Consider the following 25774-nt stretch of genomic DNA (forward strand, 5'->3'; position numbering starts at 1 on the left):
GTTTTACCAAAAGACTGTTATTTGCTTTACCTTGAATATAATAATAATGTTAAAAAATATAATACAAGCATTTTAATTAAAATAAACTATTTTAAAGATGAAAACATGACATTCATCAACGTAAAATAATATTAAAAATATCTTAATAAACTCACCAATGTATTTATTTAATTTTTAAGTACAAAGTGAGTATTTATTTGAAGTTTATTAATAATTATATATACATATATAAATAACATTTTTTTCTTTTTAATTTCATAAAAAAATATTTATTATTCAGTCATCACGCTTGTGTAATATACAATTTTAAATCCCATATTTGTTATATGTTTAGCTTTATGTTTTTGTTTTTAAATTTAGCGAATTTGGATTAGTGATGTATAGGATTATTATTTGAGCTGTAATACAGCAATGGTAGACGAAATGTCTAGGTACAATAATTGGCAAATTGTTATTTTTAATTGATCATTTTATTAAAATTAAATAACTTTTTTTAAATTATATAAAAACTATAAAAACTAAAAAATCATAATTGAGAAAAAAGTGCATACATAATTTCTACATTATGATAATATATTGTATGTCTAATAAAATATCAATAGACAAAAATATATAAATAAAACAATGTATGTGTACATTGCATACAATTATTGTTTACTTGATCAAAAAAATAAAATTATTAAAAATATTAATTATTATATAATTGTGGTTTAGTTCCTACATCGTCACTAAAATGATTTCGTTTAATTCTAAAACTTATTCTACTTTTACTTTAATAGATCCTACACTTATACAATGTATAAAATAAATGGTTTTGAAACATAAGTTAAATAATTCTAATAATAATAACATTTGTATACCTAGCTACATAAATTTATACTAAGTAATTAAACGTTTAATTAATTTAGACAGCATATAAACGTTTATATTTTAATACTCACTACGTATCTTTTTGTAAATACAAAGAAGTATATTTAGTACATAATACCATTTATATTAATCGTATTATATTAAATGAAATAAAATCGTGTTTTCAACTTTCTTAATCACCCAATTCGTTAACAGAGTTACTTATATTACATAAAATGATGAAAAGGTTATAATTTAATAAAATATATAAATATATTATTTATTTTTGCCAAAAGTCAATTTTATGGAACATAATTCCGTCTACTTAAACTTTTGTCTAAAAACAATTTAAATTATATTTTTATCTATAATTAACATCCAAAATAACTATTAGCATTTTATTGAGCCCCGAAAATGTCGTATTCAATGTCTATTATACACATATTATATTCATGTATACGTATATAAATGTATATACAATCAAGATTCTAGATATATAACTAATGTCTCTGTAATATATAGTCTTTGTAGATTTCATTATAAATGGAAACCCTTACACAATACCAATTTTATAATTTTATTATTTTAAAGTGATATATAAATATATCATACTCTCTATCTCATAAATAGTTTATTTGTACACAATAATAAAAATATTTATCCTTTGTATGACATGGACTTTTCATAATATTATTTAAGCTATATATCAGAAGGTAAATATTTTCAGGATAATCGGAACGTTATTACAGTTCCGAGAATAGCTATATTTCTTATATCTATTGCTTATCTATATCTATCTGATGCTTATATTTACAAATTGTATGCTACCATTGGTTTATTTTTACTGCTACAATATTACTTATCGATATATTAAACCTTATATATATATATAGTTATATATTATGATTTATGTACAATAATATCTAATAAAGTGAATCTCATAAGTATAATACATTAAGTTCTCAAATTATACTATCCACTTTTGTTCGTGAGTAAACATTGCAAAAATGATAATACATTATAGTGTCCAACAAGACATTATTGGATCCGTTAAACCTAAATAGTGTAATACAATCGACGGTGTCATTTTCATATTATGTCTTAACATCGCACTAAAATATATGACGTGTACATCTCTCAATATTAAACTAATTATACTGTTAGTTTTTCTTGCAAACGATAATTTATTATTATTTTTTTTTTTATAATTTCGATAAACTAAATATTTTGTATATATTTTTAATGAAAAACAAATATAGGAAGTACTATTTTAAATTTAACTACTTGAAATATTTATAATTACGCTTGGATAATTTTTTTTGTTTTTTTTTTTTACAATATACAGTATAGATACAAACATTATTAAGGAGTTATTTGAAAGTACAAGTTATTTTTTTAATGTTGTATTATTATCATATGATTTACTGAAAAAAAATGAAGAAAAAAAGACATAGACTAAATATTATTTCAGAAATGAAAATTTCTAGTAATTATATATCTAACAGTTTACTTACTAATTTTATCTACTTCTCTCCAAAATATATAGAAAATATAAACTAATTATATGATGTTTAAATATCAAATTACAAGGCATTTGAAATTTATCATATTTTTCTAGATTAATAATTGTTTAATAATTTACGAGTATGTGGTATGTTGGTCAACAATTTGGTCACCAAAAAATAACAATAATTATTTTCACTGATACATATATGAGTAGGCGTCAAACCCATTATAGTACTAAGAATATGATTGCGGTTTTTAACGGATCGTATAGTAAATAAATGTTATCTCTGGACTTGAAAGATGGTATATGGTACAGTAAAGTCATTTTTTGTAGATATTTTGGATAACAAGTATAATACATCGTCACGAATATTCGAATATAATTTTAATAGCTTTGTATTATGAGAGTCTAGATTTCAAAGAATTTTATTGATATAGGAGTATATAAGTAAACGTGGTGTGATTTTTTAGACTATAATTAAACTATGATGTATGAAAAATATATATCTATATATATTATGTTTAATATACTAGTTGTATATTTAATTAAAAAATGTATTTATCAGAATTTTATTGTTGAACTAACTCTATATTGTATAAACTGATTTTTTTAAAAATCGATACTTGATCATAAATCTTTTAAAAACTATTTAAAAATATTATTTTTCCACGTGACTAGTATATTATATATTATATATTATGTTTCATTATGATTAGATAAAATGTTATTGTACATGATTTTTTTTTATAGGTATGCATAGTGGAAAAAAAAAATTCACGTCAAATGTACGCAATGAAGTACATGCAGAAGAGTCGTTGCATTGAAAGAGATGCCTTAAAAAATGTTCTAAGAGAAATGGAAATATTAACTACGCTTGAACACCCGTTCCTGGTAAATCTATGGTTCTCTTTTCAAGGTATGAATTAATATAAATGTAGTATAAAGTCAATAAAACAAAATTTAGTACATACTCTCTTTCTGACTTTTACATCTCTATCAATAGAAATGTGTTTGTGATGTATCCACCTACGTAGATATTACATTTTATGTGGGTAGTTGTTTTGTTTAAAATTAAATATTATTGAAAAATATAAACTCTCAGACATTCCGTATCGTATGAGGTCATGATTGGTTAATTGATTTATTTTATCTTTCACATTTATAAATGAATTGTATGATTAATAAAATAATGGTATTGTCTCAATATTACATTTAATTTTGACACTAAATAAATAATTATGTCTAAGATTCCAGTATTTCACAACAGCAGTACTGTATATTATAATATAACATATAAAACATATTATCCTATAATTAAAATGAACTTGTTCAAGTTTCTCGGGTGTTTGAATGAAACAAAATCAAAATGTTTAAAAGATTAGTACTACATTAAGTTTAAGATATAGATATTTTTTTTTAAACGATTACACAATTATTAATTGTGTTAATTATATAATCTGACAAATATTTAAGCAAGATCCAATTCCGAAAAATGAGATGCTGGACGTTTTCACAAAAAAAAATGTCTACCTTCCATAATTAAAATTCATTATACGAACAGTATTTTTTTTATTTTACCAGTTAATGTATTTAACAAAAATATTCGTTAACGATACATAAAAAAAAATTATTTATTAAAATGATATACTGAATGTAAAAGCTGAGTATATCTGACTAATTAATTTTACACAACCACAAACCATATTTAACAATAACCACCATCGAAAGAAAAATAATAAACTCAAATTGTAAGAGCAATGTAATCAATGATCCGTGTTCTAAACCAAAAAATAAATAATTTTAAAAGAAGTATCTTAAATATAAGGTATATCTGAGTTCATCAATGATGACGTACAACATAAAACTACTTAGAAAAATTATTTATAAAGCTCATAAAAATATACTATCTGAAAATCTGATAAATATTGGAAGGCTACACAAAGCTTTGGGCAATACAAATACAAATATAAAACAACGTGAAAAAATAAAGCTACCAAAAGAAAAATAATTTGATTATAAGTTATAACCGACTACAGAAATGGAGTAATTGACAGGTTAATTCTGTATAGTGAAATACTTTACTTATTAAATATTTATTAATATTAAATTTTGTTGAACGTATTATAGGTACGATTTTACAAAAAGCGTTGTATATTATATGTATTTACTATCCTTACAGTTTAAAAAATATTTTAATTGTTTTTAATATGTTGGTTTATAATATTTATGAATATTTATAATAAACTAATTTCCATTACGTTGAAATATTAAAAAAAATTAACTTTATTTAAATCTTTGCAGTGTACATTATTATACACTGTACCTATTCATTACTTCAGTCCCGACAACTGCAGCTACAGAGTTCATAAAAATTGCTTTATTATTCTCACAATATTACGTAATTCTATAAAATAATGTCATGTTTTTTAATATTTTATAGTAATTTAAATAAAGCTAACATAATTTAATAGCACGAATAATGTTTTGGTGAAAACGTGGAATCGGTTAATATCGCGTTAGATAGAAGAGCGCGCGGTACACACTTTTAGTGGAATCGTATTACACCCGATTATTTATTCCATTTACTGAGTTCAAACCCAATTAGATCTGTGGTTGATGGGTCTTAAAATATCCATCAAATGAACCAATAGGTTAATATATGTTTTCAGTATATTATATATTTAACAAATTTGTTTGTTATAAATACGTAATTGAATGTTTAAAAGTTGACTACCTACCTTTTACAAACTATAATAAAATAGAAATTTAAAAATTTTATTGAATTTGATATTCAATCGCTATGTTTCGGGGTTTTTTCAAATTATTATAGAACTTATTTACCTATTTTATTGTATTCGTTCTAATTAGTTACTGATAGTAATTTTAATCGCTATCAATAATAATATTATGTGCATTGTACAAGTGCAATGGCAACAAATCAAAAACTATGTTAAACATTATTAACTACTGTGTTCCAGACGAGGAAGACCTATTCATGGTTTCAGACCTATTATTGGGAGGCGACTTGAGGTACCACTTGGGTCAAGACGTCAAATTTAGTGAAAATTCAATAAAACTGTTTGCGTGCGAAATTGGCTCTGCATTGGAATATCTGCAAAGCGAGCACATAGTTCACAGGTGAGTACACATGACAACAATTCAATGTTTGCCGTGGTTTCGAGGCAAAAGCATATATTATGTATACTAAATGTATGCACGAACCACATTTCTACTATGTTTGTTTGGACTTTGTATTAATTAGTTTTTTAATGATGGTGGATATTATGTGTAAGTAGGTTGTTTTTGATATTCAAGACGTTTTCGGGTTAAACGATTTTTGAACATATTAGAAACGTCAATAATTAATAAATATAAATATACATTTATTAAGGTTTAAAAAATACTTTTATTCTGTCTAATATTTGTTATTATAAGAATTAATAACATTTACAGTGATTACGGCAAAATAAAAAAACGATTTGACTGGGATAGAGTCGTTTAGGAGTGATTATCTTTCAAGCCGTAGTTAATATTGTTATTTTATCATAAACGATGAATTTTATATAATGCCAGCTTACTATATTGAATCCCCTTTTCAAACTATTTCAGCACGAATAATAGAGCTACCTAATAGAATAAAACATAATAAACATCTAAATCACAGTAATATTATCATATTAGTTATTCGTAGATAGCACATAATAATAATTCTATTGCCATAAACCACTCATTGAAACACATAATTATTAGGGAATGGGTTTAAATGAAAATTGCATATTTTTCTCAAAAATATTGCTTTCCAAGTTCAAATTTCATTTCATACATCAAGGAATTAAAAAATTTAACTTTTATTTTGCATTTTTTTATAGGAATCGATAAAAATCAATAAAAATTAAGCAGCACCTGATAATACAGTGCTATTGAAACACAAAGTAAAAGTATAACGAATGTATACTATCTAAATTGTATATTCATTTTTTGGAAATAATTTTCAGAATAAAAAGAAGATAGGAGAACTAGAAGATGATGTAAATGATACATATAATTAATACCTAAGAATAAAAATGTATATAATGAAATACATTTTTTCAAAGTTAAAAATAATTTTAAGAGTATTTTTTATTGCATTTTTTAAGAAGATTTCTGCTATGAGTGCATTACATTTTTTTTAAGGCATTTTTCTTGTTTTTTAGTGCATTGATTTTTCGAAAATATTATTTATTTAAAAGTACTCATACTTGATTTTATAATTGATTAAAAATTGAATAATTCACTATGTCTCACAAAGTCGCAATTATGATTTTATTTCATAGCATAAAAATCAGAATATTAATTGTTATATCATTTCGACGAATAAATACAACATTTAACAAATATATAGTATTTATTTATTTATACGAATTTTAAATTTAAATTAGAGGCGTTAAGCTGTAAAAATTTCCCGGAAAATCAAAATGCACTTTTACGCCTACTAAAAATTTAAATAATTATAAATAAATATCTACTAATTCAATATTTATAACTTATACATAATAATATTCACTTTAAAAAAAATATAAACTAAAATTTTTTTATTAAAAACGAATAATATTAAACGGTGTTTGAATTATTTAAATTCAATAAAAACATGACACAAATGTAAGAGGGGCATTGAGTATTTCGTGTATAGATAAATCATCTGTTATAAAATCGTTGAATTCGTGTGTACCAAATGCGACGAATGGTTTTTTTTTTTTTTTGTTACATTCACAACTATTTATCATCTTTCTCGTATTTCTAGTACGTTTACTCGCTGCCCTAAGCACACCGATTTTATTGTTAGGGGTTTTCGGCCATTAACTTCACTTCAAACACTGTATGAGTAAATACGTCTGCGACACGCGCGTGCAGTCATGTATCTAATTCCATCATATTCTTACATATATGTTACCGTATACTAGATAATAGATACGTATAATATAATATTATATTATATACGAAGTATACTCGAATACAACGGACGGTATAACAAATAACTATATATGTACGGTATTATACTCGTATATGCAAAAACATTTACTATCGAAAACTTAAAACGTGGTCTGCCTCAGTTTTAATAAATTCTTTATGATGAACATCAAACTTTTAACTTTCAAACGTCTTCACCTTTTACATATAGTGCATAGATACATGACGGTTATATTCTAATTGCACTTGTCAATTTTTCGGCAAATTTATCGATTTTTTAAAACATTATAAATTGTACATAACACACGACACCTTTGAAAAAAAAATGTGTATACCATCCAAAGTAAAATAGGTGTGCTGTATTGATTTTAAATTATGTATAAAAAAATTAGTTACAAAAACATCAAATTTCCTGGAAAACTGCTATTTAGTGATAAAAAGAACCATTATTTAGAAATGAATGTGGTTTTTGAATTAACAACAAAGTTTTTGTATAACTCTCGTGTGAATCTAATACACAATATTATATTATTCACTACCCAAATGGTTACGGCTGAGCGATCACTGTTACGAATAAGTATGAGGACGCTCTCGTACTTATTCACGGGTCGACTCGGTAGATGTTGGAAAGACGTGTGAGTACATTGCCGGTGATTGATTGTGCGTCGTCGTTGCCACTGAGTGATCTCAAAAAAAAAAAAAAAAAACATATTATCATTTTACACGAAAGTAGTAATAACCAACCAGGTTTTGATCGACTAATGTTACACCTTGGTTGAATCATTATATCGTGATCATGGTGAATTGACCGCTACAAGATGATCGATTGTAAAATATGTAAAAATAATTTTTAAAAGAACAGCTATTATTAATTTCGAAACCTAGTTGAAAATACTGAAGTGTAATATATGAATTGAATGAAAAAAATATTATTAAAATCCATAATTATAATTCAATAATCTTTTACATGCTATCTAAGGGACATAAAGCCGGAAAATATTCTGCTAGATGAAGAAGGTAAGGATAGACATAATTATTTTTATGTATTACGTTATTTAACTTACAGGATGATCGTGACTGAAAATCACCATTAAACCATGTATTATATTACTAGAAAGTTTAGTTTTATCACGATAAATGCGTTGACTCAGCACCGCAGTAGACTGGAAATAACATTGGCAATTAATATGAAACGTTATTATTTAGCTGCTGTTGCACTACAAAAAACAATTTTTAGGGACTAAAGATCACCGCACTTTTTAAAACATTTCTTAAATAAAATTTCATCAGATATATTCATCATAATATTATTTAACCTATAAAAACTAAAAACTCCTTATTTCTTTCCTACTAAAAAAAAAAAATTACTTAATTTTAATTTTAAAATCTTGCGGGTTTTTTCTGATTGTTGGTTTTTAATTTCGTTTGTATCAGAAAGATTTTTTTACCAAATAACTAATATAATAATAACAGTTTAGTATTTAAGGTTAAAACATAAAGACCCTAGCATCCAATACTTCACATATTTAACAATTTTAGTATATTATTTTACATATAATTTCATGTAATAGTTAAAAAAAACTATATAAAATATTGCGCCTCGATTAAAATCAAAGTACACCATTGTATATGTGTATTTGAAAATATTCTCTGCACAAAAATAAATGTTATTATTTTTACATATTTAAAAAAAATTAATACATGTGATTGCCTAAATCCTTTTACCACCTATATTGTTTAATGGTGAAAATGTATTAAGAAAAATTACAAAAAACTCAAAACTGATATTTTAAAATTTTTTTAATTGTTTTTTTTGAATTACTATATTAAATTTGTTAATACTATATTGTTATTCAATAAAGTATTAAACAAAGGAAGAAAAACTCATTATAATAATACCAATTATTTATAATATAACAATCTCATATCAGTTTTAATCTCAAGTATGAAAATAAATATTTTAATTTATTGATATTAAATTTAATACCTAAAATAATATCATAAAAACAAGAATATTTTTAAGTTATTTGTTAATTTAATGACATTTATAAAATGTTTCAAATATTTTTTGGCTTGGGATGTAATATAATTTAACAAACTCTACAAAGCATTTAACAAATATTTCAATTATAAATATTATAATCAACTTATTTACCATTTAATATCTTAGTATTTTGTTTTATAGGTCATGCACACATTACCGACTTTAATATAGCAGCTACACTACATGGTAAAAAATTAGCATCATCGTTATCCGGCACCAAACCGTACATAGGTATATACAAATATTTATATATATCGTAATTTGTATATATGTTTTTTTAAAAATATTTGTTGTTTACAATGTAAGTATCCTAACAGCTTTGGCCATACGAATTCAAGAAAATATATTATGTATATATATATATACTATCATTACAAAAATAACTATAATGTGAAAATATATAAATGAGAAAACATACGTATGCCATTAAGTAATACAAAATAATATTTTGGATGTTTATAATTTCAGTAATTAAAAATAGCTAATAATACATTCAATAAAAATTATATATTACGTTATTTGTTAGAAGTTATAACAAATGAGTAAAACAAATAACATAATACATTTTATAATAGGTAATCATTAAAAAAAAAACTACAACAAAATACCTAAAATTAAAATGTACTAAAGATAAATAAATAAAATTTCAAAACCATTGTTTGTTTAAAAAAAAAAAAAAAATACTTCAAGATTAGATGAATTAATTTAATTAATACATTTTTAAACATGGAAATTATTTACTCATTTAATTATTTTTCAAAGAATATTAGGAAACTGGCATTTTTTATTTAGATTTTATTTTTCTTAAATACTATACAATTAAAATGTGACTGTTTACATTTGTCTATTGAACAATATATTGTTTTAGTTATTTTCTAGTTCAAGTACGACTAAACTTAAATTATTAAAACTAGTCTTACACTTATTTTTAAACCAAAATAAAAAAATGAATTCCATTTCTATCGTGGTAATTTTCTATAATATATACAATACCAGTGAAAATAAAATGAACAATAGTAAACTTTGGATGATTACTTTACACAGTATTTTATTTGTAAGACCATTTATTTGTTATTAAAGTTTTAATACAAATACTACAGACTACACGAATACCGCCGAGTATTGTGTAAGTGAACAAAAAAAAAAAATCAAAACTTAAAAATTGCCCTTAAGCATACAACAATTGTAATATCACTGGGATATTAAAAACAGAAATTGAAGAAAAGAATATGAATGTAATCATTAAAAACAAAAATTTATAAATTACGATTTATATAATATATATATGATATTATTATATTTTCTATAACTCTTCATTTATAAAATATTGCAATAATTCGAACACTATATCATATATTTTGTTTTTAACTACATATTCATTTTTTTTAAATTTATTTTTTATTCTGCTCAAGGGATTTTTTTTAAATTTTACATTAGATTATCTTATATGTTCTTTACTTTTTTCGCAATGAGAAAATGGCGAAATTATGAATGATTACCTTAATTTTAACTTCTCCAAAAGGAAACTGTGGTAAATCTTAAAATAATCGAATCAATATAATTAATAGTAAAAGATTACACATTTTATTTTTACTAAAATAAACGATGGTGCCACATTGAAAAATTAATAGCATACAGCTTATTCGGATCAACATTCATATTATGCCATAATGATCGTGTTCTATTTATTTTTTATACCTCTCGATAAACGGCAACTTCATAACAGAACACTTATTAGATTTCAAAACCGTCATTGTCTTTCTCGTTTTTCATACAGTCGATGACGATTTTCCTTAAACAAGCTACTACTATAAAAAAATGTTACGTTATATAATAATTAAACTCTTAACGCCATCGTTTTGACATCAAGATTTCTCTAATAAAATACCCCAACCTAAAACAACCATCAGGGATTTGATTACAATAGATTGTATTTCCTAAGTATTACTGACATCGAACCGTAACATTTCCGAATTCGGACGTTGTCCAAATTAAAAGGTTTTCTATGTTTTATTCGAATAATATTATAGTCTTACACTGTGTATTAAACTAAAATCTATTTTACTGATATTTTATATATTTACTCAAGAATTAAAAACGGTTCATATCAAATATTTATATTTTGTTTTTACTCGGATCGATTATTTTTGACATTACAATAATACTTCGGAGGTTTTTTAATTTTTTACTTGCAATCATAACAAGACCCCACATTCAAAATTATATTTTCGTAAACCAACTTTAGATATTTACCCAAGTATTTTTCATTGTTATTACTATGCATAAAATGTATTAGCTATTGTAGTTATTAGTGTTATTATATATTTACTTAAAAAAATATCAAAATTTACAAATTTAAGAATTTAAAACATTTAAGATGTTAAATCTATTATTATAACCTTAACAATTAAATTAATAGTAATGTAAGCTATTAAAATAATCGTTTTAAGTTGATGGGTAATTTTAAAATAATATTTTCACTGAACTTAGGATAACATATTTGACAATAAATATTACAAAACTTGCATCAATATTTAATATAAGTATTAAAAGTATAATATATATATTATTATGTTAAAAGTATCTAAAATCAATTTTTATTTAATCATGTTTTTTTTTTTTTTTTTTAATACCTAGTAATGTAATTATATTATAGAATTTTAGTAATTCTAACTAATATTATTCTACTAATTCCAAAATTCTTTTAAAAACAGCACCAGAAGTATACTTATGTTCTTTGGGCGAATGCGCTGGATACTCGTATCCCGTTGATTGGTGGTCGTTAGGCGTTACACTTTACGAAGTCATGTCAAGGTGTCGACCATACGACATCCATTCTGGTACAACGCCTAGGGAAGTTCGGTCAATGTTGATAAACTCGACGGCGTCCACCGCAATACCACCGAAATGTTCAGAACAATTGAGCGTATTATTTCAAAGAGTAAGAAACAATGCAAAAATTAATTACACATTTTTCGGCATGCACTGAAATTAATTAATATATTATATATTATATTCTACCATGACGAAGTCGTTTAGGCCTCATCCCTCGATACTTATGTCGCCTGTTCATTAAATTTGATATTTATTTATAATATAGACCTACTAGATGAATCTATTTTTTTAAGCTCTAAAATAAATTTTAAATTTTAAAACATGTATTTATTCAATATATGTGAATAATAAAGCTAATAGAACAATAATTCAACATAATAAAGATCTGAAAACAAAGCATTTCAAAATGTGTGAAGGGGACACGTGAGCTTGATAAAATACTACAGAGCGCCTACACATTAATTTATTATTATTATTTTAATTGATAAAATATTATATTTTGAAATTTTACATAACTTTTGTGAAGTGTGATAGTAAAATATTTTAATACACCAATTTATTGCTGGACACTGAAAATAGAGGAGGTTTTGCATGGTTAGAGAAAAAAGTTCAGGCAGATAATTTTATTCTTTGATAAATATTTTTTTTATAGAATACACTTAGAATAGAATTCTTTTTTTTTCTAATTTAGAGTGTTTACCCCATATGTACCCTTCTAATGGATGATAAGGAAAAGATTCTTGTAAATGCTTATCCCTAGGCGCCAAATAGCTTGACACTGTCTGAGACACAGTAATATAATGGTTTCAGTTGTCTCTATGACTACTTTTGTAAATAAAATATATAACCATAATACCCTGTAGACGTAAAATACTCATCAAAATAATTAATATTATTTGTGTTTAAATTGTTTTTTAAACTAATATTAAAATTCAAATAAAATGAAAATAAATGTTTAAATTTTTCACGAAATTATTTAGTTGTAACATATAGTGTCTACTATATGTACACAAAAATACATGTGTTAGTAAAATAATAATATATAATATTTAAAATTATTAAACCTTACTTATAATTATAATAAGATATCATTTTTTTATTATAACTACCTACTTAAATATTTTCAATTAATACAAGAATATGACATTGAAGAATGTACTTCATACAAATAAACTCTGTTTTTTTGTTTTTTGTTTCTGTCATAGCACAGCTAATCAACACTTTTATGACCCAACCGAATTCCGTTCACTTTTAATATATTTCCTTTCTATATATTATTTTTTTCTTTTTTTGATTTAGTATCATATATATATATATATATATTTTAAGAGGCAAAAAAAAAAATTGAAAAATATCAAATCATTGTTTGTTTCTTTTTTGTTGAATTATACTTTTCATTTATTTTTTCAGATACAATATAGTTTTAAAATGTTATGGTAGACATAAAAATTAATAAAGTTCATCAACTATGTAAAAATATATGCATTTTTTGAAATATTATTTTTTTTTTTTTACAAATAATTATTCTTATTATCCAACTAAGTGGTAATTATAGGCTGAAATATCAATTAATTTTTAAATTACAATTTAAAATAGGTATAAGAGACATAATATTAGATCTATTCGTTATAATATTTATGATTAAATATTAATTACAGTTAATACTATTTTTTCTGTCGTATAGTTGGTTTATTCATTTAACATAAGTAACAAAAGAAACTTGCTGAAAAAAAAATAAAATAATGAGTATATTAGTTAAATATGTATAAAAAGTACTATTACAAGTATCAGTGGAATTAATATTATGCCACCAATCATAATATAATATGGTGTTGAATAATTATTTTACACATTTATAATTTAAAGGAAAAATAAAAATCGGTTTCACGTAAAAAAATTAAATTTGTGTGTGTTCTTATTAATATTCCTAAAGCAAATGTTGAAACAAAAACATCAGCCGTTACATATTAATTATATAAACAATAGAAAAATGATTTTATCCGGGATTAATTGGAACCAAGAGTGGTGTGGAATCTAAAAAAATAGTCGTTGCTTCAACAATTTAAATAATTCCTGCATTTTTACTGATTGGAAAACATTAATTTAAATTTATTTATAAATATTATGGATCTTTGAATCCCAGCATTTAAATATTAAATTAAATTAAAATTAGTTTGCGGTAGATTTTTAATTATAATACGTATGAAATCAGAAATACGTATTGATTATAAGGAACATGACGTCTTTTGTGAACATATTTTTTTACAATTTATTTTACTGTTATTATAATGTGTTGAATATGTAAATTATGAGAACTCCTTTAAATTTAAAGTTTTACCAAAGTTTATTTTCCTTTAAGTTGTCGGAAAGGTTTTCTAAGGATTTTGTTTGAAGCAACTATCAAGTTTAGAAATTAGTGGTTTAGAATAGTTTTGGATCATAAAACTTTTTGTAGTGTAGGAGGACGCGGAGACGATTGGAGGATTTGTAGAAGTGTAAATATTATGGTATAATGATTCACTAATGTATAATACATTTGGTGATTTATGATTTGTTGATCCTTTTTTATAGGAAAATTGCGTGAATATGTTTATCTACAACGTACTATTTAAATTAACTTAAACGCCATTAAACGATAAAATAGGTATTTATAAATAAAGATGTTGAAAGTTGGTCAAAGAAAGTGCAATTTGACTTTTTAGTTTTTCTATTATCTTGTCCGTATGATTATTTTTTCTCTTTATAGACGTTCAGATATTTTTTAGTACACTTAAGAAATCATAGTTTAAAAAAGCTTGTCAAATATTATCAAGTATAAACATTTTATTACAAAAATACTTTGTAACATAGTAAAAATGTATGAAACTAAATGTAAATAAACATTTACCTATTTACTAATATAATACATAAAAATACAAAGCGACTAAAAGACTTATACATTTAATTAAAAATGTAAAAAAAATAGTATTCAGTTTTCACCTTTAAAAATAAATGCTTAACACTATTTATATTACATAAAACAAAAACAAAAAACAAAGAAATTCTTTAACCAATAGCGTATTGTTAAAAAATGATTCAGTTCTAGGAAGAATATTTATTTTTAAATAAACTATCTATAACAATATAATTTAATAGCTAAGCGTCAGTGAAGGTTAAAAGTAAAAAATAAAAATAATTTTTCATTGTAATTTTTCATCAAACTGCGGTCAAAATATAACGATGCGTTGTGCTTTTACTTTTATAATATTATAATTGATAATAATAATAGTTTTTTAAAATTATTATTTCAGCTGTTGTGCATTAACCCAGAGGAAAGAATCACTACGGTCAAGAAGCTGAAATCCATTCCATGTATAAGTCGATACAATTTCGGAATGATATTAGAAAAACAAATCAGGCCACCGTTTACGCCACCGGTAAGTCGCACGCGACAATAATACTTATATATCGAACTGTAATATTCGTGTTTTGGACTTAGAGATATTGGACGTATACAAACTAATAGTTTCAAAACAAGCAGTAATAAAAAAACATGTCTTAATTAGTATTGTATTCAACAGCGTGAAATAATATTACAGTATAAACTTGTATCATAATAATACAACTGAAAATCTGGCTCTCAGATTTCTCTACGCTTCAACGCGATGATGTATTTCAGGCAAACAGTATGAATTCAAACAATATAATTCTAACCAAACTCAATGCAATCTGTATAAATTAATCCAAAACAATGTTATCATCATAACTACCTAATCAACGACAAGAAACAAGACTATTTTATAATAATATAGTAGGTATACATATACGTAATGTGCATAAGATCGATAGTGTGAAAACTGCTCAATTGAATACCTCAATTGAATCCCTCAAGTTTGAAGATTTGATCATATATATATATATATATATGAACGGAGGAATTATTGAACAATGTATAATGATCATTTTGTATCTAATATCAAACAATTATATTATTATATGTATTATACTCGTATATGACGTCGAAGACAATAAAGATTGAATAGATTTTACATATTTTACGTGTATATTAAATATTCAGAATTTGAAAATTAATTGTCCATTCATAAAATGTTTGGTTTAATACAAACTGTCACGAAATAAAAACAAAAAATTAAAAATTAAGATTATTTACTTAAACGAGTGTGTTGTTATATTTTTGAGGGTCTGCAAAATAATTTTAAAACTATATTACACATCATACGAAATTATAGATTATACTAATAATAATAATAATATAATAAAACAAAGATAATTTATGAAACACTGACTTTTCCAATGGTTTTTAAAATTACTTTTTCAAATTTCACAAAATTCGCTTAAAAAATAATGAGGCATGAACAGTAGTTATTATAACAATATACAACTTTAAGTTTAAATTGAACTGGCTTTTTCATTAAAGTAACATTTTGTTTTAAAATGTAAATATATGCTATTAAAAATAACTAAATTGATATAAATTAAGGCGGATAAATAAAGTTATAATGAAATAATAAAAAAAAAAAAAATTGTTAAAAATAAATTCAGTAAAACAAGAGTTTAATTATATGAACATTGTTTTGAAATTAAGGTAAATTGTTCTTGTTTTATAATATATAGTAATTTATTTTTAAGTAACATAATGAACTCGGAACCCATTTAAAGTGTATAAAGTTTTTTTAATAAATTATATGAACACTTTGTACTATAATCGTATTTAATATTTAATTTATTGTGATCATTTGCTATCTATTTAGAAAGATCGGCTGAACTGTGATCCAACATTTGAATTAGAAGAGATGATCGTTGAACCCAACCCATTACATCGAAAGCCTAGACGTTTAGCAAAGCAAAGGTCACTCAGAACATCCATGACAATTGAAGTAAGAATGTTTGTTTTTGTGGAAATATTAATGATTAATTTTCCATGATTTACTCAGGACACGGAAACTAGCAGGCAACTTCAGCATTTTAAATGCTATAATCGCGAGAAAGAACTAGAAAGGCGAGAAATGGAACGCAAAGAACACGACTGGGAACAGGAACTAATTAAAGCTATGAACGCCTCAACAATACCAGCAATGTAAGTTTGAACACTATCAGTGATAAATTTAGATTAATATTAGAAACGTATCGCTGCACGAGAAGCAAATAAAACATAGAAGCAGAAAATACAAAATTAAAAACTACGACTCGTTGTGTTTGGCGAAAAAATACAATTAAATGAATACTAGGATTGTTTGAGACATTTTTAAACGTATTTTCAAATGGTTTAAATGGTTTAATCCACAGACTGCAACAGGATTATATATCAATACAAAGGCTATAATTAATTGGATATATTGATCGCATCATAAATCGCATTCGTAAAATTCAGTGGTGTAGTTATACGTCCTTATAACTTAATTGTATCTCATTGGTCGATTATATTTTATACGTTAATTTAATTTTCAAAAAATCTTCGTATATCGATGGTCAGCATGCTTTATTAATTTGTTCATTCTATAAATTTTATTATTGTAAGATGTAAGATATATCTATAATATTTTAATTTAATTTTTATACGATAATTAAAATATCTACTAAAATATAAATTTTAAAATCAGAATTGATATTATTTGTTGTGCAGAAGTCCCTATTTTTGTTTCTTTTTATTCGCTTATCGTTTTACAATGTAATGTGTATTGTGTATATGTGTAATAATTTAATATACATATAAACTACTTTTTAATCAGCCTTAAAAAAAAAAGAAAAGATAAATAGGATTTAAAAACACTATGAGTACCTATATCGATACATATGCGTAATATACTATAAAATATACTTACATACAAAACCATACACTTAATTCATAAGTTTCCGATGTGATAAATAATATTTTATAAAACCAAAATAGGTGTTTGTCGAGTCGAAATCGCATAGTTTTCATAATATAAACTAGACCATCATACCTTGACAGTAAAATCAACATCTTTACTTGAAATAAATATTTAATAAACTTATAATTTGGTACTATTATCTATTATTTCATAAACGTTGAATAATTAAACATGTTTTAAGTTTATAAAAGTTTTATTTGTTTTCATAATATTGGGTTTTTCGTTTTATTTCTAAATAATGACTTCTAGCTAAATTTGTAGACTATCGTAAACATTTATACGAAAAGTTTAGTAATTTGATTTTGTTATTGATCCTATATTTTTACAACATATTCAACTTTTTCAAATAAATATTGTGTGAAAACAAAACGCTAAATAGTATTATTTATAATTATCCATATATTATTATTGATCATTATCAAGAAAACGTGTACTTACAACAATAATTTATTAATAGATAATTTTAAAATTAAATTCTAAAATAAATAACTAATTAATTATAAGCACTAATTAAAATATTTAATTACTTATATGGAGGAGTAAGATCAATAAGATTTGAATGCAATTTTTTTTTATTTATGATTGGAATTAAAGTTAAATCAATTTCATAATATTTGTTATACTCACCGAGTCCATTCAATTAATTTTCAATACTTCATTACTTTTTTTCATAGTTCTGAATTAAACTTTCAATAGAACATCAAAAGGAATCCATACAACTATAATATATAATTCTCAATTAGCCTGAAAACTAAATAAAAGAAAACATTTTAAAAAACCTTCACAATTTATCTGTATTTGTATTAAAACAGATTTAGTCCCAAGTTATGACACATGAAAAAGGTAAAAAAAAAAAAATGGATTACTTTAATAAATTTGTGAATGGATTATTAAATAGCCAATATTAATTTTAATAAATTTAATTAAAAAACAATACCAATTGTTATGGTCTTTTTCACAGGTAAAATGTGAAGTGTTTTATAACGATAATATTTTAATTATTCTCGGTGCGTTTTACAAACAAATCGTTATTAATATACTAAAATAAAAAGACAGCAGTGCAAACCGTGCTAATAATTAAACATATAATATATAATATATATATATAATATACACGTTCTGTCTCACAGCTGAGAATAAAGAAAAAATATATACAACTTAATTATGTTGTATACATTTTTATGTTTAAATTATTATTCATTGCGTTGTTATATTATCGGTTGTTATATGAATCGATTTTAGTTTTACTGAGAAAAAAAAATGATAACTTGGTTTTCTTTTCATGAATACAAATATAATGTATTCAAAAATATTTCAAATGTAATTTCCCACGGACAATTTATGGTAAGTAAACCTTACAATCAGTTAGAACAAACTTAAATTTACATTGAACATCCGACATTAAATAAAATAATGACAATCAGTTTGATCACATAAGTTTTTGGTCACATTATATTATAATATGTTATATACCGAGCGTATCTGCTAATGTTGTTGTTCACGATATTCTTTTTTATAGATAAAATAAAATTTAAAAAATATATATACTGTTTCTTTTAAATTTCCATTGTGATCTTTTTAATGTAAACATAAACAACATGACGTACGCCATACGATATTCATGCACGCAGTTGTATCAACCACTCGATTAACATTGATTGCTTTAAATGCTGACGACTATTTTCTTTTAAAGGACTTTGTACAAAGTTATATTATTAAGATATTACCCGCCATATCATGTTATACTCGTATAATATAATATAGTTTACAACGAAAAGTCAAAATATACTTGTGAATGAGCCACGACATCAAAGCTCCGTAGACAATGTGTATAGATCGAACTGTATCCTCAAAATGATAAATTCAAAATAAATAGCTTAATCATCCCGATTCGAGAGATGATTCCAAGTTAATACTGTACCATTTCGACAGTTTTACGATAAGATACCTAATAAAGTGACGACTACGAATCGTCGCCCTACCCGCGTTCTATGGTAATATTATTATGTAAATGATGGATGACAAAAAACATTTCCGTGTTTATGTGCAGCGTCCCGGCCATGGTGACGGACAGGGACGGAGGGGGTGACTTGCTGACTGTGCCCATTATGTCGACCGAACGACGGCGGTCCAGTTGCAAACTGAACATCTCACCGGTCAGTATCCAGACTAGACTGTTTTCTGCGCAGGCCGATACTGGCAGTTGACACAAACACGAGGCACAGGGAAATTGAATGCCACCGAAAATCTATTAACGATAATTATTGTATGTAATGTTGTTAATTTGTATTTATTTTATTATAATAATAGTATTGCGTCCTTGTGGTCGTGGTATGAAACGTATTATTGCAATGTATATACCGCCAACTCACAATCGACGAGTGGACCAAACAACAACTGCATCGATGATAGTAATGATAATAATAATTGCTAGATCCATTGATATAATAACGTACCTAATACGAAATAAACAAGACATTATAACACTGTCATCATTACAGTACGATATGCTTTAGTGTCCAGGAATCGTCCTTCATCACTGTCTATTCGTTATAAATTATATTTCTAGGTGTACGGGTACTAACGGAGTTAAACTGCCGTGATTATCATTGCTATAGCTACGATTTTCGTTTTCTCATAAGCTATAAAGCAATAACGTTATTAAAAAGCGTTTTAAAACTATAATATAATAAGAAATTTAATTGAGCGAATAAAAATGATTTTCATTCGCAAATGTTGCAAGTGTTTGTTTTCTGAATATTTTTTTTATATAGGTATAAAGGTACATATTATTAGGAAACAATTAAACTGGGTTTAATATATCTAAATAGTATTTTGTTTAATTATATACACACATACACATACACCCAGTGCGGATCACAGTGTTTTCCCGTTTTTCTATATTATATAGTATTTTTTACATTTAATACGTGTAGTGCAGTAAAATGCTTATTGATTAATTATTATATTATTATTTTACAGTACCTATATACTACGAACGCATGGTTAATGATGCTTGTATGGATCATTATTAATGACTAATAATGAAGTGTTAACTCTGAAACAGATTATGAATAATAATTATTACTTATTGGATTATCTAGATTACAAGCAATGTTTTTAATGTCCTGGTCGATAAATACCGCCACATTTTGGCATTTCTGATGTAATATACTATTTGAATAATTTATTAAGAAACAACATATTATTATTAATGGATTTAATAAATCATCATAAATTAATTTAATATTAAATAATATAAATATATATATATTAATATAGTTAACCAACGACAGAAAGTTTGGTAACTGTTAAATATATAAAAACTATAAAAATGTTTACATTTTAAATATTTTATTCACACCGTTATTTGAACGTCAACTATACATTTTAATTAGACTACAATATTAACACTATTAACAGTAACATAACACTGTGCCCATGCACATTGTGGGATTGAAATGAAAAGGTTCTATTTCTGTTTTTTTTTTTTTTTTTTCAGAAGAACCAAATAAAGACGCATATTGTATTTAAAAATCTTCCTCCAAAAATAAATAATATTAGTAGGTACTTTAACAATTAATTTTAAAAATGTAATTTGTAAATAGTTCTATACAGTCAAAAGTCAGTAAAATATATTTCAATGTAAGATAAGAATTTTTTTTTTAATTAGTACTATTTAGAGCACAGATGTTCATGCACACACATTGATAACTACCTATAAATAAAATAGGTAGAGTATTAAAAAAAAAAAAAATCAAAATCCTTTAAATTTAAATATATCAGTCTTGCCAAAAATATTTTTTTACTTATTATAAATAAGTATAATACATTTTTTACATGAACTGATTATAGATAAATATGAACCTAAATAGATTTTTAGACATAAGCCCTTAGCTACATTTTAACATTATAACATTTAATAATATAATATTTATAAACTATAGGTATGCCACTGATTTTAAACTTTTTCATTCCAAATTCACAATATCTAAGTATATTTAAATAAATTTGAATCAAATCCCGTGTCTCAAACACTGCCAAAAAAAAAAAAAAAAAAATGAGACGAGAGAATAACAAAGACAAAAATAATTAATGTAAAATTAAAACTAGTGTATTTATAATAATATATGGTGAGCTGTGTATGAATTCATATTATACATTAAACGATCATTTTTCTACCTCTGCAATTTGATTTAATCTCGATCAACTGAAGAGGAAAAATGTAATATCAAATTTACTCTCAAATCTTTGCATTTTATATTTTAATAAAACCATTTATATTTTTTGTAATAGTAGAACACATATGATATATGAAATATCATGTACATAAATGAAAATATAGCACAACACTTATCATTGTATATATTAATGTTAGACATTTTTATAAATGTCTATACGTTTAGTTGTATACAATTAATGTTCCACAAGAATCCTCTTCACACTATAATAAAAACGGAACTCAACACTAGTAATGAGAAATTTATTGTTAGATGAGAGTTTTGATTACGATTTTTTTTTTATTCAAATATTGTACATTATGTTTATAATGATTTTATAAACTATATACAATTTGTTTTGTAGCGTTTTCTTTTTTTTTTTTTTTGTATTGTAAACAAAGAACTTTTTTACATTCAACATTATTTAGTAATATTTAGTGCTATGCAAGTAAATTATTTCTTATTTTGTACGACTTTCAGGGTTATTATTAAGATAATTAGAAACTATGTCTGTTTGTCTTTTATATTCACAAAACCAAAAATTGTGACATTTTGTAAGATCCCTAAAAGTCAAATTAAGAAGACTAAAATATATTATATTTAGATTATTAAAAATATTATGTTGTATTTAATGTACAGTACACATTATTTTTACATTCCTATACTATTTAGCGTGTACAACTGTAATTATTGTTCAATACAATATGGTAGGTATATCAATATATCTTAAGACAATTTTAAAACGTACAATTTAACTTCAGTTGAATAAGATAGAACATTTATTTTAATAATAATAGTATACTTAAAGAAGAATCCAATAATCGGAAAAACAATTTGTTTTATAAGTATTCAATTTGTTTTATTCTGTTTACGTATTTAAATATAAATAAAGTAAAATATAAATATAGCACAATTGATTATTATAATGTACAAGTATAAACAAGAAAATTGTAATTTAAAGTAATATTTAATATAGTGTAATTGAATAATATTTTAAACACAAATAGGTGCGTGTTGAAAGATGATCGATATTTTGAACCAGTAATAACTGTTGTTTTATAGAACTAAAAATCTTAAATTTCTGTACCAATAGCTGCAATGTATATTTATTTTCAATAACAATTCAACTGGAACTTTTGTTTAAATATTTGGTTTGAATTCTAAATTGTTACAAAATAAAATAAATGTATTAATTAAAAACCACAAATCGAATTTTGATAAAAAATTACTTACATAGTTAATGATAAAAGTGTTTCAGAAGATATTTTCTTGAAATTTACATTACTCATAAACTAATATACTTTGTATATAATAGCAATCCAGCAAATAATTCTATCAGCTATAAAAATAGTTAAATAACTAAACAAATACTCTATACAGTTAGAAAAATTGTATTTAAATTACTTCATTATATTTTTACTATTTTTAAAATTTACTAGCTTAATACCATATCACAAACGTTCTCGTTGTAAATCTATAAATAATTTTAATATTTAGTAATATCTATATATAACATATTATTACTGAATATGTTAAATGTAAAGGATCCACGGCTTCTCTGATTGAAATTCGAAAAATTCATAAATGTATTCAGGACGATAAGAACGAATAATCGTGATCCCCAACGAAGAAGAAAAGGAATGTTTTCAAAACATTATTATATATAATATATTATATTGATAGAGCGAGGGAGAAAGAGTAAGTATAAATCATTTAGAACAAGTCATATTCTCTTCATGAAAGGTACTTGGATTTTTCGAAAATCGACAAATGCGAGACAAAAAAAAAAATAATACAAATAAACAAAATAATATTATGTAGATATTATCAACTAATAATATTTATATACTATTATTGTAGCTACCCATATAAACAATTGCGATAACATTTCACGTTATTTACGGGTACCTACATAGTATAATAGTATAAGAATTTCGGTCAAACTTGTTGATAAAGACCTTTAAAAGACGATTTTTTCATTTGAAGTTATAAGTACTTACTTATAAGTAATTAATACTAATCAGAAATTACAGAAAAAAGTAGAAAATTAGATACAGCCGTATTGTTGTGCAGAAGTGTTTGAGTGTACCTCACCATTGAATGAGTCATTGTAAAATATAAGTTAAATTTAAATGTAATTATTATTTATTACATACGAAAAAACATTTATTAGCGAGGCCGTCCATTAGCCTGAATTACCAATTATATTTTACGACACATTTATATAGGTATTTCTATATTACATTATTAATTTATTTTACTAATATTAATGACTAATGAGATAGATATAAATGCGTATTACGGTATTATAAGTGGGCTTCAATCAAAGTATATTATACCTTTAAAACAATCAACCATGACATTAGTATAAAATGTTTTAGAAAATCAAATTATTATTTATAAATTATTCGTTCAAAATGTTTTACTGTACATTTTAAATAGATCATAAAAATAGACATTCATATTCATGAGTTTGTACTAAATTAGTAAAACTACTAAAAAATAATAATAAATATTTATTATAAGGTAATTACCTACGGGATACAATTGTAAAAACACGCGATCGAAAACTGCACGTGGAAAATCGTGTAATAAAATATAGATTTTTAAAAAAGTTGTTAAAGTTTAAAAAAAATAACCTAAACTACTCTCTCATCAAAACTTTAAATTGGTACTTATAACACCCACTCGTTTAATATTCGATTTTCAAAAAAATATTCAACTTAAAATTAAAAATGTAAACAGTCGCTTAAAACATTAAAAATCTTAAACAATTACAAAGATAAAATACAATTTTTTCAAATATCATCTTACGAACTTTTCGATAAAATGAGTATTTACCTTGAAATAATTACTCCGCATAATATAAAATGTATACGCACCACTCAGCGTCGGGATCGTTATTTAATCCTCCGTCACGGGCCACGGAAAACTTTTGTCGCGCGTGAGTTCCGCTCGCACGTCCGGAACCGCTCACTGCCCCCCCTCACCACCACCTCATACGTACCTTCATGTGCGGATAACATTGCAAACGCCCACGCACATTGGTTTTCTAAAACTTTCTGTTTCGTATTTACCGCAACGAAATAGCTACGATGGCCGTGAAAAGAAAAAACACCAAACGTTTTTATATCACACTCGCCACTTGCGTACCACTCCTCGCACACACCGTACCTGTATCGACCGTCGATTACCGCCGATATCGTTTCGTTACGTTTATTTTTCTTCTTATTTGCTCACCGTTTTACGACGTTGGTACTGTTTTCACGTACAGTATGCCACCAAAAGTATTACGTATCGCTCTAGTGCCCACGTGGTAAATCGATTTAGTTGAAAATGTTTTTTTTTTTTTTTAACATTACTTAATCTTTAAGCAAACCAGGCAAAAATATATTTGCTATCAGTGGATCAATGACATTTTTGAGATATTAATTTTTTACAATTGTCGAATAATAATAATAAATCACTACCTCAATATTTAAAAAAAATATACCAAGTT

The 25774-nt window shown here is 24.5% G+C and overlaps 1 protein-coding gene across 3 annotated transcripts in view; it reads left to right on the plus strand.

Annotated features, from left to right (window-relative positions):
- Positions 1-21238, plus strand: part of LOC113560352 (serine/threonine-protein kinase 32A) — an 89380-nt gene extending 68142 nt beyond the window's left edge. For all 3 annotated transcript variants that reach the window (XM_026966178.1, XM_026966179.1, XM_026966180.1), the window contains 9 exons: positions 3107-3272; positions 5335-5494; positions 8283-8320; positions 9489-9578; positions 12062-12288; positions 15473-15598; positions 16934-17059; positions 17117-17259; positions 20106-21238. In XM_026966178.1, coding sequence (XP_026821979.1) covers positions 3107-3272; positions 5335-5494; positions 8283-8320; positions 9489-9578; positions 12062-12288; positions 15473-15598; positions 16934-17059; positions 17117-17259; positions 20106-20262 — 1233 coding nt within the window. In that variant the 3' untranslated portion in view covers positions 20263-21238. The remainder of the gene's footprint in view (positions 1-3106; positions 3273-5334; positions 5495-8282; positions 8321-9488; positions 9579-12061; positions 12289-15472; positions 15599-16933; positions 17060-17116; positions 17260-20105) is intronic.
- The last annotated feature ends 4536 nt before the right edge of the window (positions 21239-25774 follow it).

The sequence above is a fragment of the Rhopalosiphum maidis genome, chromosome 1 (genome assembly GCF_003676215.2).
Source record: "Rhopalosiphum maidis isolate BTI-1 chromosome 1, ASM367621v3, whole genome shotgun sequence".
NCBI classification, from domain to species: Eukaryota; Metazoa; Arthropoda; class Insecta; order Hemiptera; family Aphididae; genus Rhopalosiphum; species Rhopalosiphum maidis.